At 46.3% G+C, this 17,520-nt stretch overlaps 1 protein-coding gene across 5 annotated transcripts in view; it reads right to left on the reverse strand.

The window, feature by feature from the left end:
- ubr3 (ubiquitin protein ligase E3 component n-recognin 3) overlaps nt 1-17,520 on the reverse strand; it is a 606,570-nt gene that overhangs the window by 275,261 nt on the left and 313,789 nt on the right. For 3 of the 5 annotated variants that reach the window (XM_072475854.1, XM_072475857.1, XM_072475859.1), the window contains one exon: nt 4,203-4,415. In XM_072475854.1, coding sequence (XP_072331955.1) covers nt 4,203-4,415 — 213 coding nt within the window. The remainder of the gene's footprint in view (nt 1-4,202; nt 4,416-17,520) is intronic. The other 2 variants (XM_072475858.1, XM_072475856.1) reach the window with 1 other exon arrangement.

Below are 17,520 nucleotides of genomic sequence, written 5' to 3' on the forward strand. Positions count from 1 at the left end.
GATGGCCAACCTGGCCTGTGCATCAGTCAATGGTGTAAATACCCTGCTTGATGCGGTCAAACGTCTTCTGGCCAACCACAGAGAGCTGCGTCAGTGTCCAACTCCATCTCAAGTGGGTGACCATTCACCCGTACCGTCACCTTAATGGGGGCCACACGGGGAGCTGCCACACAATGCAGCTGCAGGCAGCCGTCATTTGTCTCCACATCCTTGGGAACAGTAAGTTCATCCAAATGGAAAGTATGGCACCTGGGCTGGCCCCAGCTCCTGCCGGAACGACGGCCCCAGGACGGGCGTCCGCGCCGGGGTTGGCACCCACAAGTCCTACATTGACATGGTTCCTTATCCATTGGTTCTGAAGAAGGGTCTCTTCGGGAAGGAACGTCCGATGACCTCTGGCGTCGGTCCTTACGGCGTCCCGTCCAAGGTACAGCAGGGGTACAAGGAGATGCTTTGGGATGGAAGTGGTGCACCCCAAGGCGTGCATCTCCATTCCCTTAGCTCCTGCACTCCCCGTTCTGCGTTCTCTCGGGACAACGCTATCTGGATGGTCTGCTGAAAAATCAACGTCGGCTTGGCTAACAGTTTTCTCTGGGTGGCCGTGTTGCAGATGCTGCAAACCAAACGGTCTCATAACATCTCTGACAAAGTCTCGCTATAATCATAGTACTCGACAAACCTGCGTAGCCTGGATAAGAACTCAGCAAGGGATTCTCCAGGGGTCTTCTCTGTGTTGTTAAACCAGTAACACTGGACTATCATGGACGGTGTTGGGTTAAACTGGTGCCCACAAGTTCAGCAAACGTTTTGTAAATCTTATCACCCCAAACGTATGTGCGCCACAGCCGGTTAGCAAAATGACCACCTGGTGTTCGTTTGCAATGATGTTATTCGCCCGGAAGTAGAAATGCATCTGTTGTGCTTACTGGTTCTAACTCTCCAGCGCAGCAACAAAGTCTGTAAAGAGGCATGGTGCAACAGAAAAAAAAACATCCAACCTGTATCCAACAGTGGTTAGCACTGTTGCCTCACAGCAAAAGGTCCCGGGTTCAATTCTGACCTCGGGTGACTGTCTGTGTGGAGTTTGCACGTTCTCCCCTTGTGTGCATGGGTTTCCTCGGATGCTCCAGTTTCCTCCCACAGTCCGAAGATGTGCAGTTTAGGTGAATTGGCCATGCTAAATTGCCCAAACGTTAGTTGGGGTTACGGGGTTAGGTTTGGGGGATTGGGCCTAGGTAGGGTGCAAGGGCCAGAGCTGATTCGATGGGCTGAGTGGCCTCCTTTTGCACTGTAGGGATTCTATTTTTACAAAGGTCCAAGGAGGTGGCCTCAGCAGCGCAAACAGCTATCCAACTTTAACCCTCGTCGCCAGTTTTGTGTAGGCCACGAAGCCAGCATGAGTTTGTAGAGTCAAAAAAAACCCATTACTTACAGTAATACATACACACACAGTAGCAGTAGCTCACCACTGCTTCTTACTCTCTAGCCGTTACCATACTTGCCAGCTCTAATTATACAGGCGCAACTGCTGATGATTTCCCTGCCCCTCTCATTGGGGCAGCTCATCCTCCCCAAGAGACATGGGATAACCAATAGTCCCCGGCCAATAGGATTCAGGCAGGTTATAACAGTAGTATATTAGCATGGTTAGAGGATTGGCTAGCTGATAGAAGACAAGAGTTGAGATAAGAGGGGCATTTTCAGGATGGCAACCTGTAACTACTGGAGTGCCACAGGGATCAGTGCTGTGCCCACAATTATTAATGTCTTGGATGAGGGAAGTGAATATATTATTGCCAGGTTTGCAGATAGGTGGGAAGGTGTGGTGAGGATGACACAAAGAATCTACAGAGGATGTAGGTGAGTGGGCAAAAGCTTGGCAGATGGAATATAAGTAACTTAATGCACTTTGGTCGGAAGAATAAAGGAGCTGAGTATTATTTAAATAGAGAAAGATTGCAGAAAGCTGCAACATAGAGGGATTTGTAGATTCTCGTACATAAATCACAAAAAGTTATCATGTAAGTTCAGTAGGAAATAGGGAAGGCAAATGGAATGTTGGCTTTTATTTCAATGGGAATAGAGTATAAAAATAGTGAAGTCTTGCTCAACTTGTACAATGCACAAGTTAGACCACATCTGGAATACTCTGAACAGTTTTGGTCCCATTGTCTAAGGACATGTAGTGACATTGGAGGCAGCCGAGAGAAGGTTTGTTAGGTTGATTCTGGGTATGGAGGGATTTTCTTATGAGACGCGGTTGAGTAGATTGGGTCAGTAATCATTGGAGTTTAGAAGAATGAGAGGCAACCTTATTGAGACACATGGGATTCTCAGGGAGTTTGACAGGGTAGATGCTAAGAGGTTGTTGCCTCTTGTGGGAGAGTCTAGGGCCAGAGGGCATAATCTCAGAGGATAGGATGACCCATTTAAGACAGAGGTGAGGGGGAATTTCTTCTCTGAGAGAATAGTGAATCTGTGGAATTCTTTACCGCAGAGGGCTGAGAAGCTGGATCGTTAAGTATGTTCAAGGCTAAGATAGACATATTTTTAATCAGTAAGGAAATCGAGGGTTATAGGGAAAGTAGAGTTGAGGAATATATCAGATCAATGAATGACAAAGCAAACTTGATGGGCTGCATGGCCTATTTCTGCTCCTATGTCTTATGGTCTGAAGTAACACATAGCACATGATCACTCATTCACAAACCCTTTTACAATAAAGTCCTTATTTTAAGAAAAAAGGATATTTTACAATAATTGAACCCTTAATGCCGACAATTGGAACGTAAGAAACAGCAGCTGGAATAGCCAATTTGATCCTTTGAGCCTACTCTACCATTGAATAAGATCAGGGTTGAACTTCTACCCCTCTCTTGCATTATGCCCTTAATGATAACTGAACGCAAACATTTCCCGGTTTCTCAACATTGACCAAATATTGTTTTTCCGCTATAAAAATTAATACTTCAGACTTCCAGGAATTGTATTCCATCTACCACATTCTTACCAACTCACTATTGCATCTTTCTCACCATTTACTCTTTGACCTCACTTTGTAACATCAGCAAAACTTGCATATGTTACACACAGTACCCTCATCTAAATCATTATTTTAGATTGTAAACTGATACCCAAGTACTGAATCTTACAGTAACTCACTAGTTACAGTCTGTCAACCTAAAATATCTTGTTTATTCCTATTCTCTCCTGTCCATTAACCAAGCCTCAATCCATGCTTATATATTTCCCCAATTTCATAAATCCCAATTTTGTATTATAGCCTTGTGTGCCACCTTATTGAACATTCTATGAAAATTCAATTACACTACATCCAACATTTCTTCCTTAACCATCTTATTTGTAATGTCCTCAAAAAATTCAGTTATCAAACACAATTTTTATTTTCATGAATCAGGGCTGAATCATTGAAACACTTAGAAAATCATAATTATAAGCAACCATATCACTAATAATATATCCTAGCATTTTGACTACTTTTAACAGGTCTATAGTTCCATGTTTCCTTCTTATTTGTTAAACAGCAGGGTTATGTTTGCTACCTTATAATCCTTGGGAACTGTTCTAGAATCTAAAGAATTATGGAAGATTCAAAACTAATGCATTCACCATCTCTGCAGCTCCCTCTTTTAAATACCAGGAATGCAAGCTGTAAAGGTCCATGGGATTTATCGCCCTAGTCCCTGCAATTTCACCAGTATTATTTCCTTACTCATATTAATTTCGTTAGCTCCTTATTCTTACTAGACTCTTGATTCTCCTTTATTTCTGGAATATTTTGTATGTCTTCTACGGATAGAAAGTATTTGTTAATAAGTCTGCCATTTTCCTTATTCCTCATTATAACTTTATCGGTCTCTGCCTCTAATGGGTCCCATGTTTACTTTTGTTAATCCCATAAATGATCTTTTATGCTTCCTATCCTAGTAGTAAATAATCAGACAAGAAATCAGCATGTCAGGCAGCCTCTGCGAAGAGAATAGCCAAGTTAATGTTCTTTGATAGATGAAGGTATCCACATTTGAAACGTTAACTAATCTGTTCTCTCCTTAGATACTAACTGACCTGTTGAATGTTTACAGTATGCTCTGTTTTTAGCTTAGATTTCCAGCATCAACATTTGAAGAGGCTACTTTACTAGAAACACAAAATCGAATTACAAAAAGATTTTTCAGCCTTACACTAATGCTTACTGGGAACATTCCCAACTGCTCCTGTTGTTCTTCCACTTCTTTGATGAGAGTCATCAGATTCTTGTTGGTGTAAGGTGACCAAATACTCTTTTCCTCACTCTTTTCAGGATAACAAGGAAGAACACTGTTGGCGAATTGTCTACAGAGGGGGCATGTAAACTCTCCTTTATCCACTGAGAAACTCTGCAGCACTTGGTCATTCTGAAAGAAAATCACATCAACTTATTTTGAAGATAATTATCACCGAATTCTAAGTAATGACGGATAATCATTTACTGTTAACCTGATGTCAAATAATGCCATTTCAACCTTTATAATAAAAAGGACATATTTGTTGATAGATAAAATTGCATGAGCAAAAGCAATATTTTACATTTCTGCGTGAAAATTCACAGTGCAATAGCATAAATTATATCAGCACACATTATTGCATTAACTTGATGAAAACCCACCGTGACATGACCGACTGGTTTTTGCCCGACTCTAATGACTGAACATGAAATTCTATAACAAAGGAGGGGTTATTTTAAAAATATGTTAATCAGCAGAATATCGGCCAAAGTTTTCCGGTCCTCTCGACAGCCCGATCTTTTGGCCCCACCGATGGCGACCCCTCCCGCAGCTCGTTCCCCAGTGGTCGAGGGTATGGAGCATGCAAAACCCCGTAGACATCGGCAGGACTGGAAGATCCCACTGCCAGTTAATGGCCGCCTCCGCCAACGGAAAATATGCTCCAGGGGGCTGGAAAATCCCACCCAAATTTATTGCTGCTGCTCCAATAATGTTTTAATGGAGCTATGGAAATTGGCATGATGCCATTAGCATAATGTGCACAAAATGGTGGGGAGTAAACAGTAGGAAGTATACCACATTGCAAAATTCTCTGTGATAAAATGGAGGACATGTAGAGCAGGTGGTACTGTCGTGAATCCCTCCAATTCGTGACAGAATTAGTAAAATCACCTGTTTACTTTCAAGACACTTTTGTACAATCACCCAATACAAACACCTGCATGACCTTGATTGATGATTGCCTATAACAATGCACTTTTTAAAAATTGCATCTTACAATTGCAATTCAAATTGTAGCTACATCCAAGGCAATTAAATAGACAAAGGAGATGGAACTATATCATAGTCTCTATATAAGGGATCAGTGAATGATTTTTTGAAAACGAGCTTCCCTCAACTTCCCCCCCTTTAATATACATTAGGAAAAAAAGGTCTTTCAATGCATTTGATCCCATCCTTCCAGACCATTAACATCACAATCTTCTCCCCCCAGCACCAGCTGTTTCTTACGTGAGTAAAATATCCCGACAAGCCATCCCAACTATTCATTACCCTGTTGCCTTACTTGATCAAAATATTTTTAAGTTTCTTCTCATCATAAGGTGATACGATGTAGGTGGTGGTAATTCAGCTATCCAATTATTATATGTTTCAACATGGTTCCCCTCGGAGACATCTCTCCTCAACACTAGTGAAACCCTTAGTTTTTGGCCTTGAGATGACTGTAACGCTGGCAAAATTTTGATTGCTCACTTCCAGTTTCCCTGACAACATTAAGATGCAACCGCAGTGACTTTTAATACACTCAAGGGAACACCTTCCCATTTCTGAGGACCTCTGTCAACCAGTTTTTGAAACATAACAGATTTCCTGCTCATAAAAGAAAAATACTGCACTTGCTGGAATTAATATTTCACCTAGAATCTTTGTTCTTTAGTCTCTCCTACCTTCTACCCTCTTACAGACAATCCCTTTTGTTCTACTTCCCACCAATCCCCTTTTCACTCATTTAAAACCCATTACATCCGTAACTTTTCATAGTTCAGATGCAAGGTCACGGACCTCAAACATAAACTCTGTTTCACTGCCAAATTTGCTGAGTGTTTCAAGCATCTTATGTTTTTATTTAGTATTTCTTGATGATGTTTGATGCTGGTCCCAGAAATATATATTTTCTTAAATTCAATTTCACAGCTTGCCACGGAGGGATTTAAGTGACCAAACACTGGGATGCTGGTCCAGTAAACTATACCTAACTGAAAAATCATTGCTCGAGGCTTTTCTCTGCACAACATTGAAGCCAATCACTGCTCACCTCTACAAAGTCTCCAAGGCCTGTCCAGTTCCTTGTTTTACCGTGACCAGATCAGCATGTAATATTTCAGGTGCAGCTGATCATGACACAGTCTCGCTCCACTATAACCTCTGAGGATTTAAATACAACTGAAAATGTGTTTTAACACCACTTTCTAAATGCTCCCACGACCATGGAATCCATGTGCTTTAGTTTTTACTTCTAACCAGACAGTATGTTACATTTATCTGAATTGAATTTCCCTGATGAGTTCCCTTTGCCAGATCGTGGCTGTCTATTTCAAGTCCACATCAAATTAATCACTTTGCAATTCTTAGCAACTTTACACATTCCAGAAACAGAAACAATGTTAGCTCAGACCATTGGAGCACTCAATATCACTCTTTCATTACAGCCCACTTCCTTTTCTTTGGCTAGCTAATGAATTACAGTTCTAACAAAAGATCATCAACCTGAAATGTTAACTGTCTTCTTTCTCCAGAGAGGTTTGCTGCCAATCCTGAATATTTCCAGCATTTCCCGTTTTATTTCAGATTTCCAGCGACCTCAATATTTTACTTTTAAGTGAATTTCCAATTATACCATACCTGTGTGTCCATGACACAGTATCAAAACAGCTCTTATTAAAGTCACAACTGATATATGTGACTTAACAAAGATAAACTTTCCTTCCTTGTGCTCGATCTGTCTGCAGCTTTGGACACAGCTGACCTCCTCCCAACACCTCATGCAGCTGGGTGAGACTATGCTCATTTGATTCCTTTCTTAACTGGAGTACCTCTTGCAATTGCTTCTCCTCCTGTTCCCACACCCTTATTTCTGGTGTCCGTTATTGGTCCCCTCCTATTTCTCATCTACTTGCTATCCCTCGGTGACATAATGCAAACAGTGTTAGTTTTTAATTGTATGCTGATGACACCCAGTTGTATATTACCATCCTCCACTGTGGCGAATTTATCAGATTACTTTTCCAACATCCAGTAATAGATGAGCAGAAATTTCTTCCAATTAAACATTAGGAAGGATTAAACTATGTTTTCAGTCTCCGTTTCAATCTCCATTGCCTGGCTACGTAATCCATCCCTCTCCCTGGCAACTGTCTCAGACGGAACCAAACTGTTTGCAATCTTGTTGTCATATCTTATGTCAATAAGCATTCGACATCATATGCATGTCATCACCAGGACCATCTATTTCCACGTCCCTACATCAACGAACTCCACCCATCATTAAAACAATGACTCCATGTTGGGCGCCATTGTTTTAATGGCTGGCATGGTGGCACAATGGTTAGCACTGCTACCTCACAGTGCCAGGGACCCGGGTTCGATTCTGGCCTTGGGAGTTTGTCCATATGGAGTTTCCTCTGGGTGCTCCAGCTTCCTCCCACAATCAAAGGATGTGCAGGTTGGCTGGATTGGGCATGATCAATGCATGGGGTTACAGCGATAGGGTGTGGGCCTAAGTAGAGTGTGCTTCCAGATGGTCTGAGTGGCCTTCCTCCTGCACTGTAAGGATTCCAGGAACGTTCCCTTCCAGTCGGGGAACACTTCAGCAGTCAAGGGCATTCAGCCTCTGATCTTCGGGTAAGCTTCTCCAAGGCGGCATTCAGGACACGCAACAATGCAGAATCGGCGAGCAAAAACTGATAGCCAAGTTCCGCACGCTTCAATACGGCCTCAACTGGGACCTTGGATTCATGTCTCATTACATTCACCCCCCACCATCTGGCCTGGGCTTGCAAAATCCTACCAACTGTCGTGGCTTGAGACAATTCACACCTCTTTAACCTGTGATTATCCCTCTCCAGTCGCACCGTCTGGACCTGTAAATACTTAATTACCTGCAAAGACTCGCATTTAAAGTATCATCTTGCATCATTGACTTTGTCTATATACGAGTTTGTGAAACCCACCTCTTCACTCACTTGATGAAGGAGCTGTGCTCCAAACGCTAGTGACTCCAAACAAACCTGTTGGAGTTGTACGACTTCTTACTGTGCCCATCTCAGTCCAACGCCGGCATCAACACATAATGATTAAATAGGCAGTGAGACAACTGGTCCACTATTATGTAATTGCTAACCCTCCCTTCTTTAAGTTGCCCCACCCTCTACACAACACACATAAGACAGACAAGCACAGAAGGGAAAGGGGGTGGGAACAAAATACGCAAGGTAAAAGGATAAAAGACTGTTTCAGATGGATATCTTCCAGTACATTTTTCGTCAGCCTCGGCCTCCAGTTTGATGAGGTATTTGCTTTCTGTGTGTAATGGTTTTCGAGAGCGAAAAGAGAGACGAGAGAAGAGAGAGAGAGAGAGAGAGAGAGAGAGAGAGACACAATATGGTCTTCAGCCAATCCATTGGCCACCAGCTAATCAATCAGACCGAATCCCTCCGATTGTTCAGGTGCCAGGAAGTCTGAGTTCTTCTGTTCAAAATCTAAATCTTCATAGCATAGTGTACTATTTTGTGACTTTTGAGTTGCTCACTTCCTCTGCTCAACTTAAAGGTCTATGTCCATTAAATATCCATGGTTCAAAAATGATAGCAACTAAAGGAAAATAGATGGGAAATAAGGGAATCAACAGGAAGGGTCCTTACAGAATATTCTGCCTAACCTCACCACCTCGCTTTCCTCCTTTAGGAGACTCCTTAAAGTGTACCTGTTTGCATAAACAGTGGGTCAATCAATCTGCTTGGCCACATTATGAACACACCTTCTGTGGCCATTAAGTCTTCGAATATAATGTGAACCACAGCTCCTGGCTCTGCAGCAGGGATTCTACCCACTTCATCACAAGACTGCTGTAATGTCTACTGACCTTAATTTATAAAGTTATTTATGTAGTGCTTAATCAAGGACTCTTTGGAAGTCCACGTCAACTTACCTGGTCAATTCGCCTGTTGATTTGTTTTATCTCGATTTCAAAAAGGTTTATGTGATTGGTGAATTATCTGTGAATTAGTTTTTTTTAAAATTTGTTAATTCATAGGCTGATGGCACCATTGGATATTCCAGTCTTTATTCGTAAACACCTAGTTTCTCCCCAAAAGGGAGCAATGCAACACCTTCTGGAACCACTGGACTTCATGCTTTGAAGGTCATTCCGAGGTGCTGTTAACTAAGGAGCACCAGGATTTTGACCCAGCAACAATGAAGGAACAGATATATATATATGTATATGTTGCCAAGTCAAAACGATGTGTGACAGGGATGGGAACTTGGAGTTGGTTGTTTCCAATATGGAGTTTCCATACACCTGGAACCCTTGTCCTTCTAAGTGGTAGAGGACACAGGTTTGAGAGGTTCTGTCCAAAAAACACTGGCGAGTTGCTGCAGTGCATCTTGTAGTTCAAGGGTGCTTAACCGAGGAGTCCAGAGCCACCGCGTGGCTTCTCCCAGTAACATCAATCTCGTTCCCCAGATCAGCTCATCTCTTAACTGATAGCTTGTTGGCAACCATCAAAATCAGTACAATACTAGTCATGTGACACTCTTGATCTCACATATCTTTCATGACACAGTAATTTATTTGCAATGTTCAACATTTGAATTAAACTGCCCACAATGGTTTTATATCTTTTAGCATTTAGATCCATCAGTAAAAGATGATATAGCCGGGTGATGTTTGATTTATTACCATTCTTTGGGCACCCATGTTTCTGGATGGTGTGAGCACTTGGGAAAAATAGGTTCAACATAGAGAGGCCTCTGATTATCAAAACCACAAAGCAACATGTTCAGAGCTTGTAGCCCAATGAAAAATTAGGATGGGGACTATTTCGGAACTCACTAAGAGGCAGCATGAGGCCCCAGGGAGAGAAAAGTAGATTGTTAGAAAAATCTGCAGAATCAATCCCCCTCAAGAGAAAAACCTAACAAACTCTAAAATGGTCATAACTGCAAATGTGGCTGGAATCTATAGGCAGGGAAACAGGCCTTGTTAATAATGCTTGTGATTGGAGTTGCTATAATCAGGCAGTCATGTGCAGGGAAAATGGGCAGGAACAGCCTGCAGAATCAATCTCTGAGGAAAGCATTGCTCATAGAAAGAGCGGAAACTGAACCAAAAAAAGAGTTTATCCAAACCTGCTGTTGTGCTGGAGGGATTTTAGGAATATTGCTGGTGCAATGAGGCTATTTGAATAGTGCTGTTAAAAACACATGTTACATTGGTCTAGTGGAAGAAGGACATTAAACTGTCTAGTGCCTTAGATGGTGCTGGAAACAGATTCAATAGAAGCTTTCAAGAGGGAACTATATCAAATTTGAGGAGAAAAAATTCCAGGTTGTGGGGAGCCACGGACTGGGACTAAATGGATTGGTCTGCAAAACAGCTGGCACAGACTTGATGTGTCAAGTAACACTGCAGTTGACAAGGGCTCCAGGCAGTGGAGCTGGCATGATTGCTCCAATTAATGCATTACTGCTTCTGCAGCACTGAAAGTTCTGGTTCCATTTAGAACAAACTACTTCTGCAACGCAATTACAGTGAATGAACACAGACGATGACATACCCATGTGCTTGATAAAGATACCTCTGCATATTAATAGAATTGTTGCTCGTTAAGCAAAGTCAGATGAATCATTTACTCAAGGTGCACAGCCTTTCCAATGAACCTGGCACAACAGCACAAGGAGTGGAAGGATTTGCCCAAGTGCAAAGTACAATTGACTGCACCTGCATTACTATTCATGCTCCATTTGAAAGCGTGATCCTTTGGCCGGCAAAGAGTTTCACTCAACGTCCAAATGCAGTGTAATTTGAAAACTATCCAGCCAGCACGATTCTTTTATTTTACACCAGCCCAACATACATGTCACCATCCAATAATAATTGAACATCAAGGTTACAAGGTTACCTTCATAACACTGGTTCACAATCCTTTTAGGTTCTCTGCAGCTTTGCTTCAGACCACTACAACAAAGTTCATGAACAAAGAACAAAGAAGAAAAGTACAGCACAGGAACATGCCCTTCAACCCTCCAAGCCTGTGCCGACCATGCTGCCCGTCTAAACTAAAATCTTCTGCACTTCCTGGGTCCGTATCCCTCTATTCACATCCTATTCATGTATTTGTCAAGATGCCCCTTAAATGTCACTATCGTCCCTGCTTCCACCACCTCCTCCGGCAGCGAGTTCCAGGCACCCACTACCCTCTGCGTAAAAAACTTGCCTTGTACATCTCCTCTAAACTTTGCCCCTCGCACCTTAAACCTATGCCCCCTAGTAATTGACCCCTCTACCCTGGGAAAAAGCCTCTGACTATCCACTCTGTCTATGCCCCTCATAATTTTGTAGACCTCTATCGGGTCGCCCCTCAACCTCTGTCGTTCCAGTGAGAACAAACCAAGTTTATTCAACCGCTCCTCATAGCTAATGCCCTTCATACCAGGCAACATCCTGGTAAATCTCTTCTGCACCCTCTCTAAAGCCTCCACCTCCTTCTGGTAGTGTGGCGACCAGAATTGAACACTATACTCCAAGTGTGGCCTAACTAAGGTTCTATACAGCTGCATCATGACTTGCCAATTGTTATACTCAATGCCCCGGCCAATGAAGGCCAGCATGCCGTATGCCTTCTTGACTACCTTCTCCACCTGTGTTGCCCCTTTCAGTGACCTGCACACCTAGATCTCTCTGACTGTCAATACTCTTGAAGGTTCTACCATTCACTGTATATTCCCTACCTGCATTAGACCTTACAAAATAAATTACCTCACATTTGTCTGGATTAAACTCCATCTGCCATCTCTCCGCCCAAGTCTCAAAACAATCTAAATCCTGCTGTATCCTCTGACAGTCCTCATCGCTATCCGCAATTCCACCAACCTTTGTGTTGTCTGCAAACTTACTAATCAGACCAGTTACATTTTCCTCCAAATCATTTATATATACTACGAACAGCAAAGGTCCCAGCACCGATCCCTGCGGAACACCACTGGTCACAACCCTCCAATTAGAAAAGCATCCTTCCATTGCTACTCTCTGCCTTCTATGACCTAACCAGTTCTGTATCCATCTTGCCAGCTCACCCCTGATCCCGTGTGACTTCACCTTTTGTACCAGTCTGCCATGAGGGATCTTTTCAAAGGTCTTACTGAAGTCCATATAGACAACATCCACTGCCCAACCTGCATCAATCATCTTTGTGACCTCTTCGAAAAACTCTATCAAGTTAGTGAGACACGACCACCCCTTCACAAAACCATGTTGCATTTGAGGATAGGGATTCTGACGGCAGGCTTTAGGTGCATTGGTAGGACAGGGGACCCTTATTGCTCATGAGCACCATATTTGTGCTTGGGGTGCTGTTACCTACAGTGCTACAGGCCAAGAGCTGGATGGTGAAGTCAGTTCTTTCTTAGAACACATGAACTAGGAGCAGGAGTAGGCAATTTAGCCTCATGCTCACCTAAATGATGATTCTTGTCCAATGAAAAGGTCTGCCTTATTCATGGTCACTGTTTGGCAAATAAATTCTTTTGATGATGTCATTCTCCTCCACAACTACCAAGGCTTTGATTTGGAAAACATTCCATTGTTCCCTTCTGAAGTCATACCACCTACCCACTTCTGATTAAACAAAACATTTTAATGAAAGTCAGTGTGTCTGCGTTTGAAAACAATGACCCTGCCTTCATCCCTTGGTGCCTACAATTGCATCTTTGCATTCTAATTTAATTCCCTCAGTAACAGGAAGATCTGAAGTGGCCAACTGGTGGTTTCCAGCAAATGGTTTGGGGCAACGATGGGTGACACAAGTCTCTTTTCATTAAACTGTTTTCTCCTTTTGAGAAAAAGTAGACAGTATAAAGGCAGCTTCTTACACTACTACAATGATTACACTTCAAAAGCACTTCATTGGTTGCAAAGGACTTTGCGATGTCCTGGTTGTGGAAGTGTGAGATTAATGCGAGTGTTTCTTTTTTATTTCTGGAAATAGTCCATGAATGAACACTTGAAGGGCAAGGAGAGTGCCAAAGAATATCATAGTCTCCTGGATATTTCAGGGAAGTAGTACACGGCATTCAAAACAGGGAGGCCTAAGTGAACTGAAGTATAGAAAAAGTTTCTAACTTTGAAGTGGTTCAAATTATAACTGCCTCCAACATGTGTTAATTTGTTACGGTGAATGAACACTTTCCAGCATTATGCAATCGTGCGCGGCGGGGGTGAGAGTGCGGCGGGGCAGTGGGGGCGGCGAGAGCGCCGGGGGATAGAGAGCGCTGGGGGATAGCGAGCTTCACGGGGGGGAGGGGGGGTAGAGTGTGTCGGGGGGTAGAGTGTGTCGGGGGGATAAAGAGTGTCGGGGGGATAGAGGGTGTCGAGGGTAGAAACCTTCAGAGGGCAGAGTGCGAGATGGGTAGAAAGTGCGATAGAGGATAGAGAGTGCGAGAGAGAATAGAGTGCGAGAGAGGGTAGGGAATACGAGAGAGGGTCGGGAGAGCGACAGGGGTATGGAGTGCGAGAGGGGGTAGAGAGTGCGAGAGAGGGTAGAGAGTGGGAGAGAGGGTAGAGAGTGCGAGAGGGGGTAGAGAGTGCGAGAGGGGGTAGAGAGTGCGAGAGGGGGTAGAGAGTGCGAGAGGGGGTAGAGAGTGCGAGAGGGGCTAGAGAGTGCGAGAGGGGCTAGAGAGTGCGAGAGGGGCTAGAGAGTGCGAGAGGGGCTAGAGAGTGCGAGAGGGGCTAGAGAGTGCGAGAGGGGCTAGAGAGTGCGAGAGGGGCTAGAGAGTGCGAGAGGGGCTAGAGAGTGCGAGGGGGGCTAGAGAGTGCGAGAGGGGCTAGAGAGTGCGAGAGGGGCTAGAGAGTGCGAGAGGGGCTAGAGAGTGCGAGAGGGGCTAGAGAGTGCGAGAGGGGCTAGAGAGTGCGAGAGGGGCTAGAGAGTGCGAGAGGGGCTAGAGAGTGCGAGAGGGGCTAGAGAGTGCGAGAGGGGCTAGAGAGTGCGAGAGGGGCTAGAGAGTGCGAGAGGGGCTAGAGAGTGCGAGAGGGGCTAGAGAGTGCGAGAGGGGCTAGAGAGTGCGAGAGGGGCTAGAGAGTGCGAGAGGGGCTAGAGAGTGCGAGAGGGGCTAGAGAGTGCGAGAGGGGCTAGAGAGTGCGAGAGGGGCTAGAGAGTGCGAGAGGGGCTAGAGAGTGCGAGAGGGGCTAGAGAGTGCGAGAGGGGGTAGAGAGTGCGAGAGGGGGTAGAGAGTGCGAGAGGGGCTAGAGAGTGCGAGAGGGGGTAGAGAGTGCGAGAGGGGGTAGAGAGTGCGAGAGGGGGTAGAGAGTGCGAGAGGGGGTAGAGAATGCGAGAGGGGGTAGAGAGTGAGAGAGGGGCTAGAGAGTGCGAGAGGGGCTAGAGAGTGCGAGAGGGGCTAGAGAGTGCGAGAGGGGCTAGAGAGTGCGAGAGGGGCTAGAGAGTGCGAGAGGGGGTAGAGAGTGCGAGAGGGGGTAGAGAGTGCGAGAGGGGGTAGAGAGTGCGAGAGGGGGTAGAGAGTGCGAGAGGGGGTAGGGAGTGCGAGAGGGGGTAGGGAGTGCGAGAGGGGGTAGAGAGTGCGAGAGGGGGTAGAGAGTGCGAGAGGGGGTAGAGAGTGCGAGAGGGGGTAGAGAGTGCGAGAGGGGGTAGAGAGTGCGAGAGGGGGTAGAGAGTGCGAGAGGGGGTAGAGAGTGCGAGAGGGGGTAGAGAGTGCGAGAGGGGGTAGAGAGTGCGAGAGGGGGTAGAGAGTGCGAGAGGGGGTAGAGAGTGCGAGAGGGGTTAGAGAGTGCGAGAGGGGGTAGAGAGTGCGAGAGGGGGTAGAGAGTGCGAGAGGGGGTAGAGAGTGCGAGAGGGGGTAGAGAGTGCGAGAGGGGGTAGGGAGTGCGAGAGGGGGTAGAGAGTGCGAGAGGGGGTAGAGAGTGCGAGAGGGGGTAGAGAGTGCGAGAGGGGGTAGAGAGTGCGAGAGGGGGTAGAGAGTGCGAGAGGGGGTAGAGAGTGCGAGAGGGGGTAGAGAGTGCGAGAGGGGGTAGAGAGTACGAGAGGGGGTAGAGAGTACGAGAGGGGGTAGAGAGTACGAGAGGGGGTAGAGAGTGAGAGAGGGGGTAGAGAGTGAGAGAGGGGGTAGAGAGAGAGTGAGAGAGGAGGTAGAGAGTGCGAGAGGGGGTAGAGAGTGCGAGAGGGGGTAGAGAGTGCGAGAGGGGGTAGAGAGTGCGAGAGGGGGTAGAGAGTGCGAGAGGGGGTAGAGAGTGCGAGAGGGGGTAGAGAGTGCGAGAGGGGGTAGAGAGTGCGAGAGGGGGTAGAGAGTGCGAGAGGGGGTAGAGAGTGCGAGAGAGGGTAGAGTGCGAGATGGTGTAGAGAGTGCGAGATGGTGTAGGGAATATGAGAGAGGTAGGGAATACGAGAGAGGGTTGGGAGTGCGACAGGGGTAGGGAATGCGAGAGGGGGTAGAGAGTGCGAGAGGGGCGAGAGAGTGCGAGAGGGGATAGAGAGTGCGAGAGGGGATAGAGAGTGCGAGAGGGGATAGAGAGTGCGAGAGGGGATAGAGAGTGCGAGAGGGGATAGAGAGTGCGAGAGGGGATAGAGAGTGCGAGAGGGGATAGAGAGTGCGAGAGGGGGTAGAGAGTGCGAGAGGGGGTAGAGAGTGCGAGAGGGGCGAGAGAGTGCGAGAGGGGATAGAGAGTGCGAGAGGTGGTAGAGAGTGCGAGAGGCGGTAGAGAGTGCGAGAGGCGGTAGAGAGTGCGAGAGGCGGTAGAGAGTGCGAGAGGCGGTAGAGAGTGCGAGAGGCGGTTGAGAGTGCGAGAGGGGTAGAGAGTGCGACATGGGGTTAGAGTGTATGTGGGGTATATAAAGGGTGAGAGATGTAGAAACTGTGAGAAGGGGTACAGAGTGTGAAAGGGTGTAGAGAATGCGAGGGGGTAGAGTGTGAGCGAGAAGGGGTAGAGAGTGTGAGAGGGGATAGAGAGTGTGAGAGGAGATAGAGAGTGTGAGAGGGGGTAGAAAGTGTGGGGGGATTAGAGAGTGCGAGAGGGGACAGAGAGGGTGGGGGGATTAGAGAGTGTGAGAGGGGATAGAGAGTGTGGGGGGAGTAGAGAGTGTGAGAGGGGATAGAGAGTGTGGGGGGGGGGTAGAGTGTGTGGGGGGATTAGAGTGTGTGAGAGGGGATAGAGAGTGTGGGGGGATTAGAGAGTGTGGGGGGATTAGAGTGTGTGAGAGGGGATAGAGAATGTGGGGGGATTAGAGAGTGTGGGGGGAATAGAGTGTGGGAGGGCATATAGAGTGTGAGAGGGGATATAGAGTGTGAGAGGGGATAGAGAGTGTGAGAGTGGATAAAGTGTGGTGGGATTAGAGAGTGTGAGAGGGGATAGAGAGTGTGGGGGAATTACAGAGTGTGAGAGGGGATAGAGAGGGTGAGAGGGGATAGAGAGGGTGAGAGGGGATAGAGAGTGTGAGAGGGGATAGAGAGTGTGAGGGGATAGAGAGTGTGGGGGGATTAGAGATTGAGAGAGGGGAGCGTGGGGGGGTAGAGTGTGTGGGGGGATTAGAGAGTGTGGGAGGGGATAGAGAGTGTGGGGGGATTAGAGAGTGTGGGGGATTAGAGAGTGTGAGAGGGGATACAGAGTGTGAGAGGGGATAGAGAGTGCCACAGGGGATAGAGAGTGTGAGAGGGGATAGAGAGTGTGAGAGCGGATAGAGAGTGTGAGAGTGGATAGAGTGTGGTGGGATTAGAGAGTGTGAGAGGGGATAGAGAGTGTGGGGGAATTAGAGAGTGTGAGAGGGGATAGAGAGGGTGAGAGGGGATAGAGAGGGTGAGTGGGGATAGAGAGTGTGAGGTGATAGAGTGTGAGGGGATAGAGAGTGTGGGGGGATTAGTGATTGTGAGAGGGGAGCGTGGGGGATTAGAGAGTGTGAGAGGAGATAGAGAGTGTGAGAGGGGATAGAGAGTGTGGGGGGGTAGAGTGTGTGGGGGGATTATAGAGTGTGCGAGGGGATAGAGTGTGGGGGGATTAGAGAGTGTGGGGGGATTAGAGAGTGTGGGAGAGGAGAGTGTGAGAGGGGATATAGAGTGTGAGAGGGGATAGAGAGTGTGAGAGGGGATAGAGAGTGTGAGAGGGGATAGAGAGTGTGAGAGGGGATCGAGTGTGTGAGAGGGGATAGAGAGTGTGAGAGGGGATAGAGAGTGTGAGAGGGGATAGAGAGTGTGGGGGGATTAGAGAGTGTGAGAGGGGATAGAGAGTGTGAGA

This window comes from Scyliorhinus torazame, chromosome 2, assembly GCF_047496885.1.
Source record: "Scyliorhinus torazame isolate Kashiwa2021f chromosome 2, sScyTor2.1, whole genome shotgun sequence".
Lineage (NCBI taxonomy): Eukaryota > Metazoa > Chordata > Chondrichthyes > Carcharhiniformes > Scyliorhinidae > Scyliorhinus > Scyliorhinus torazame.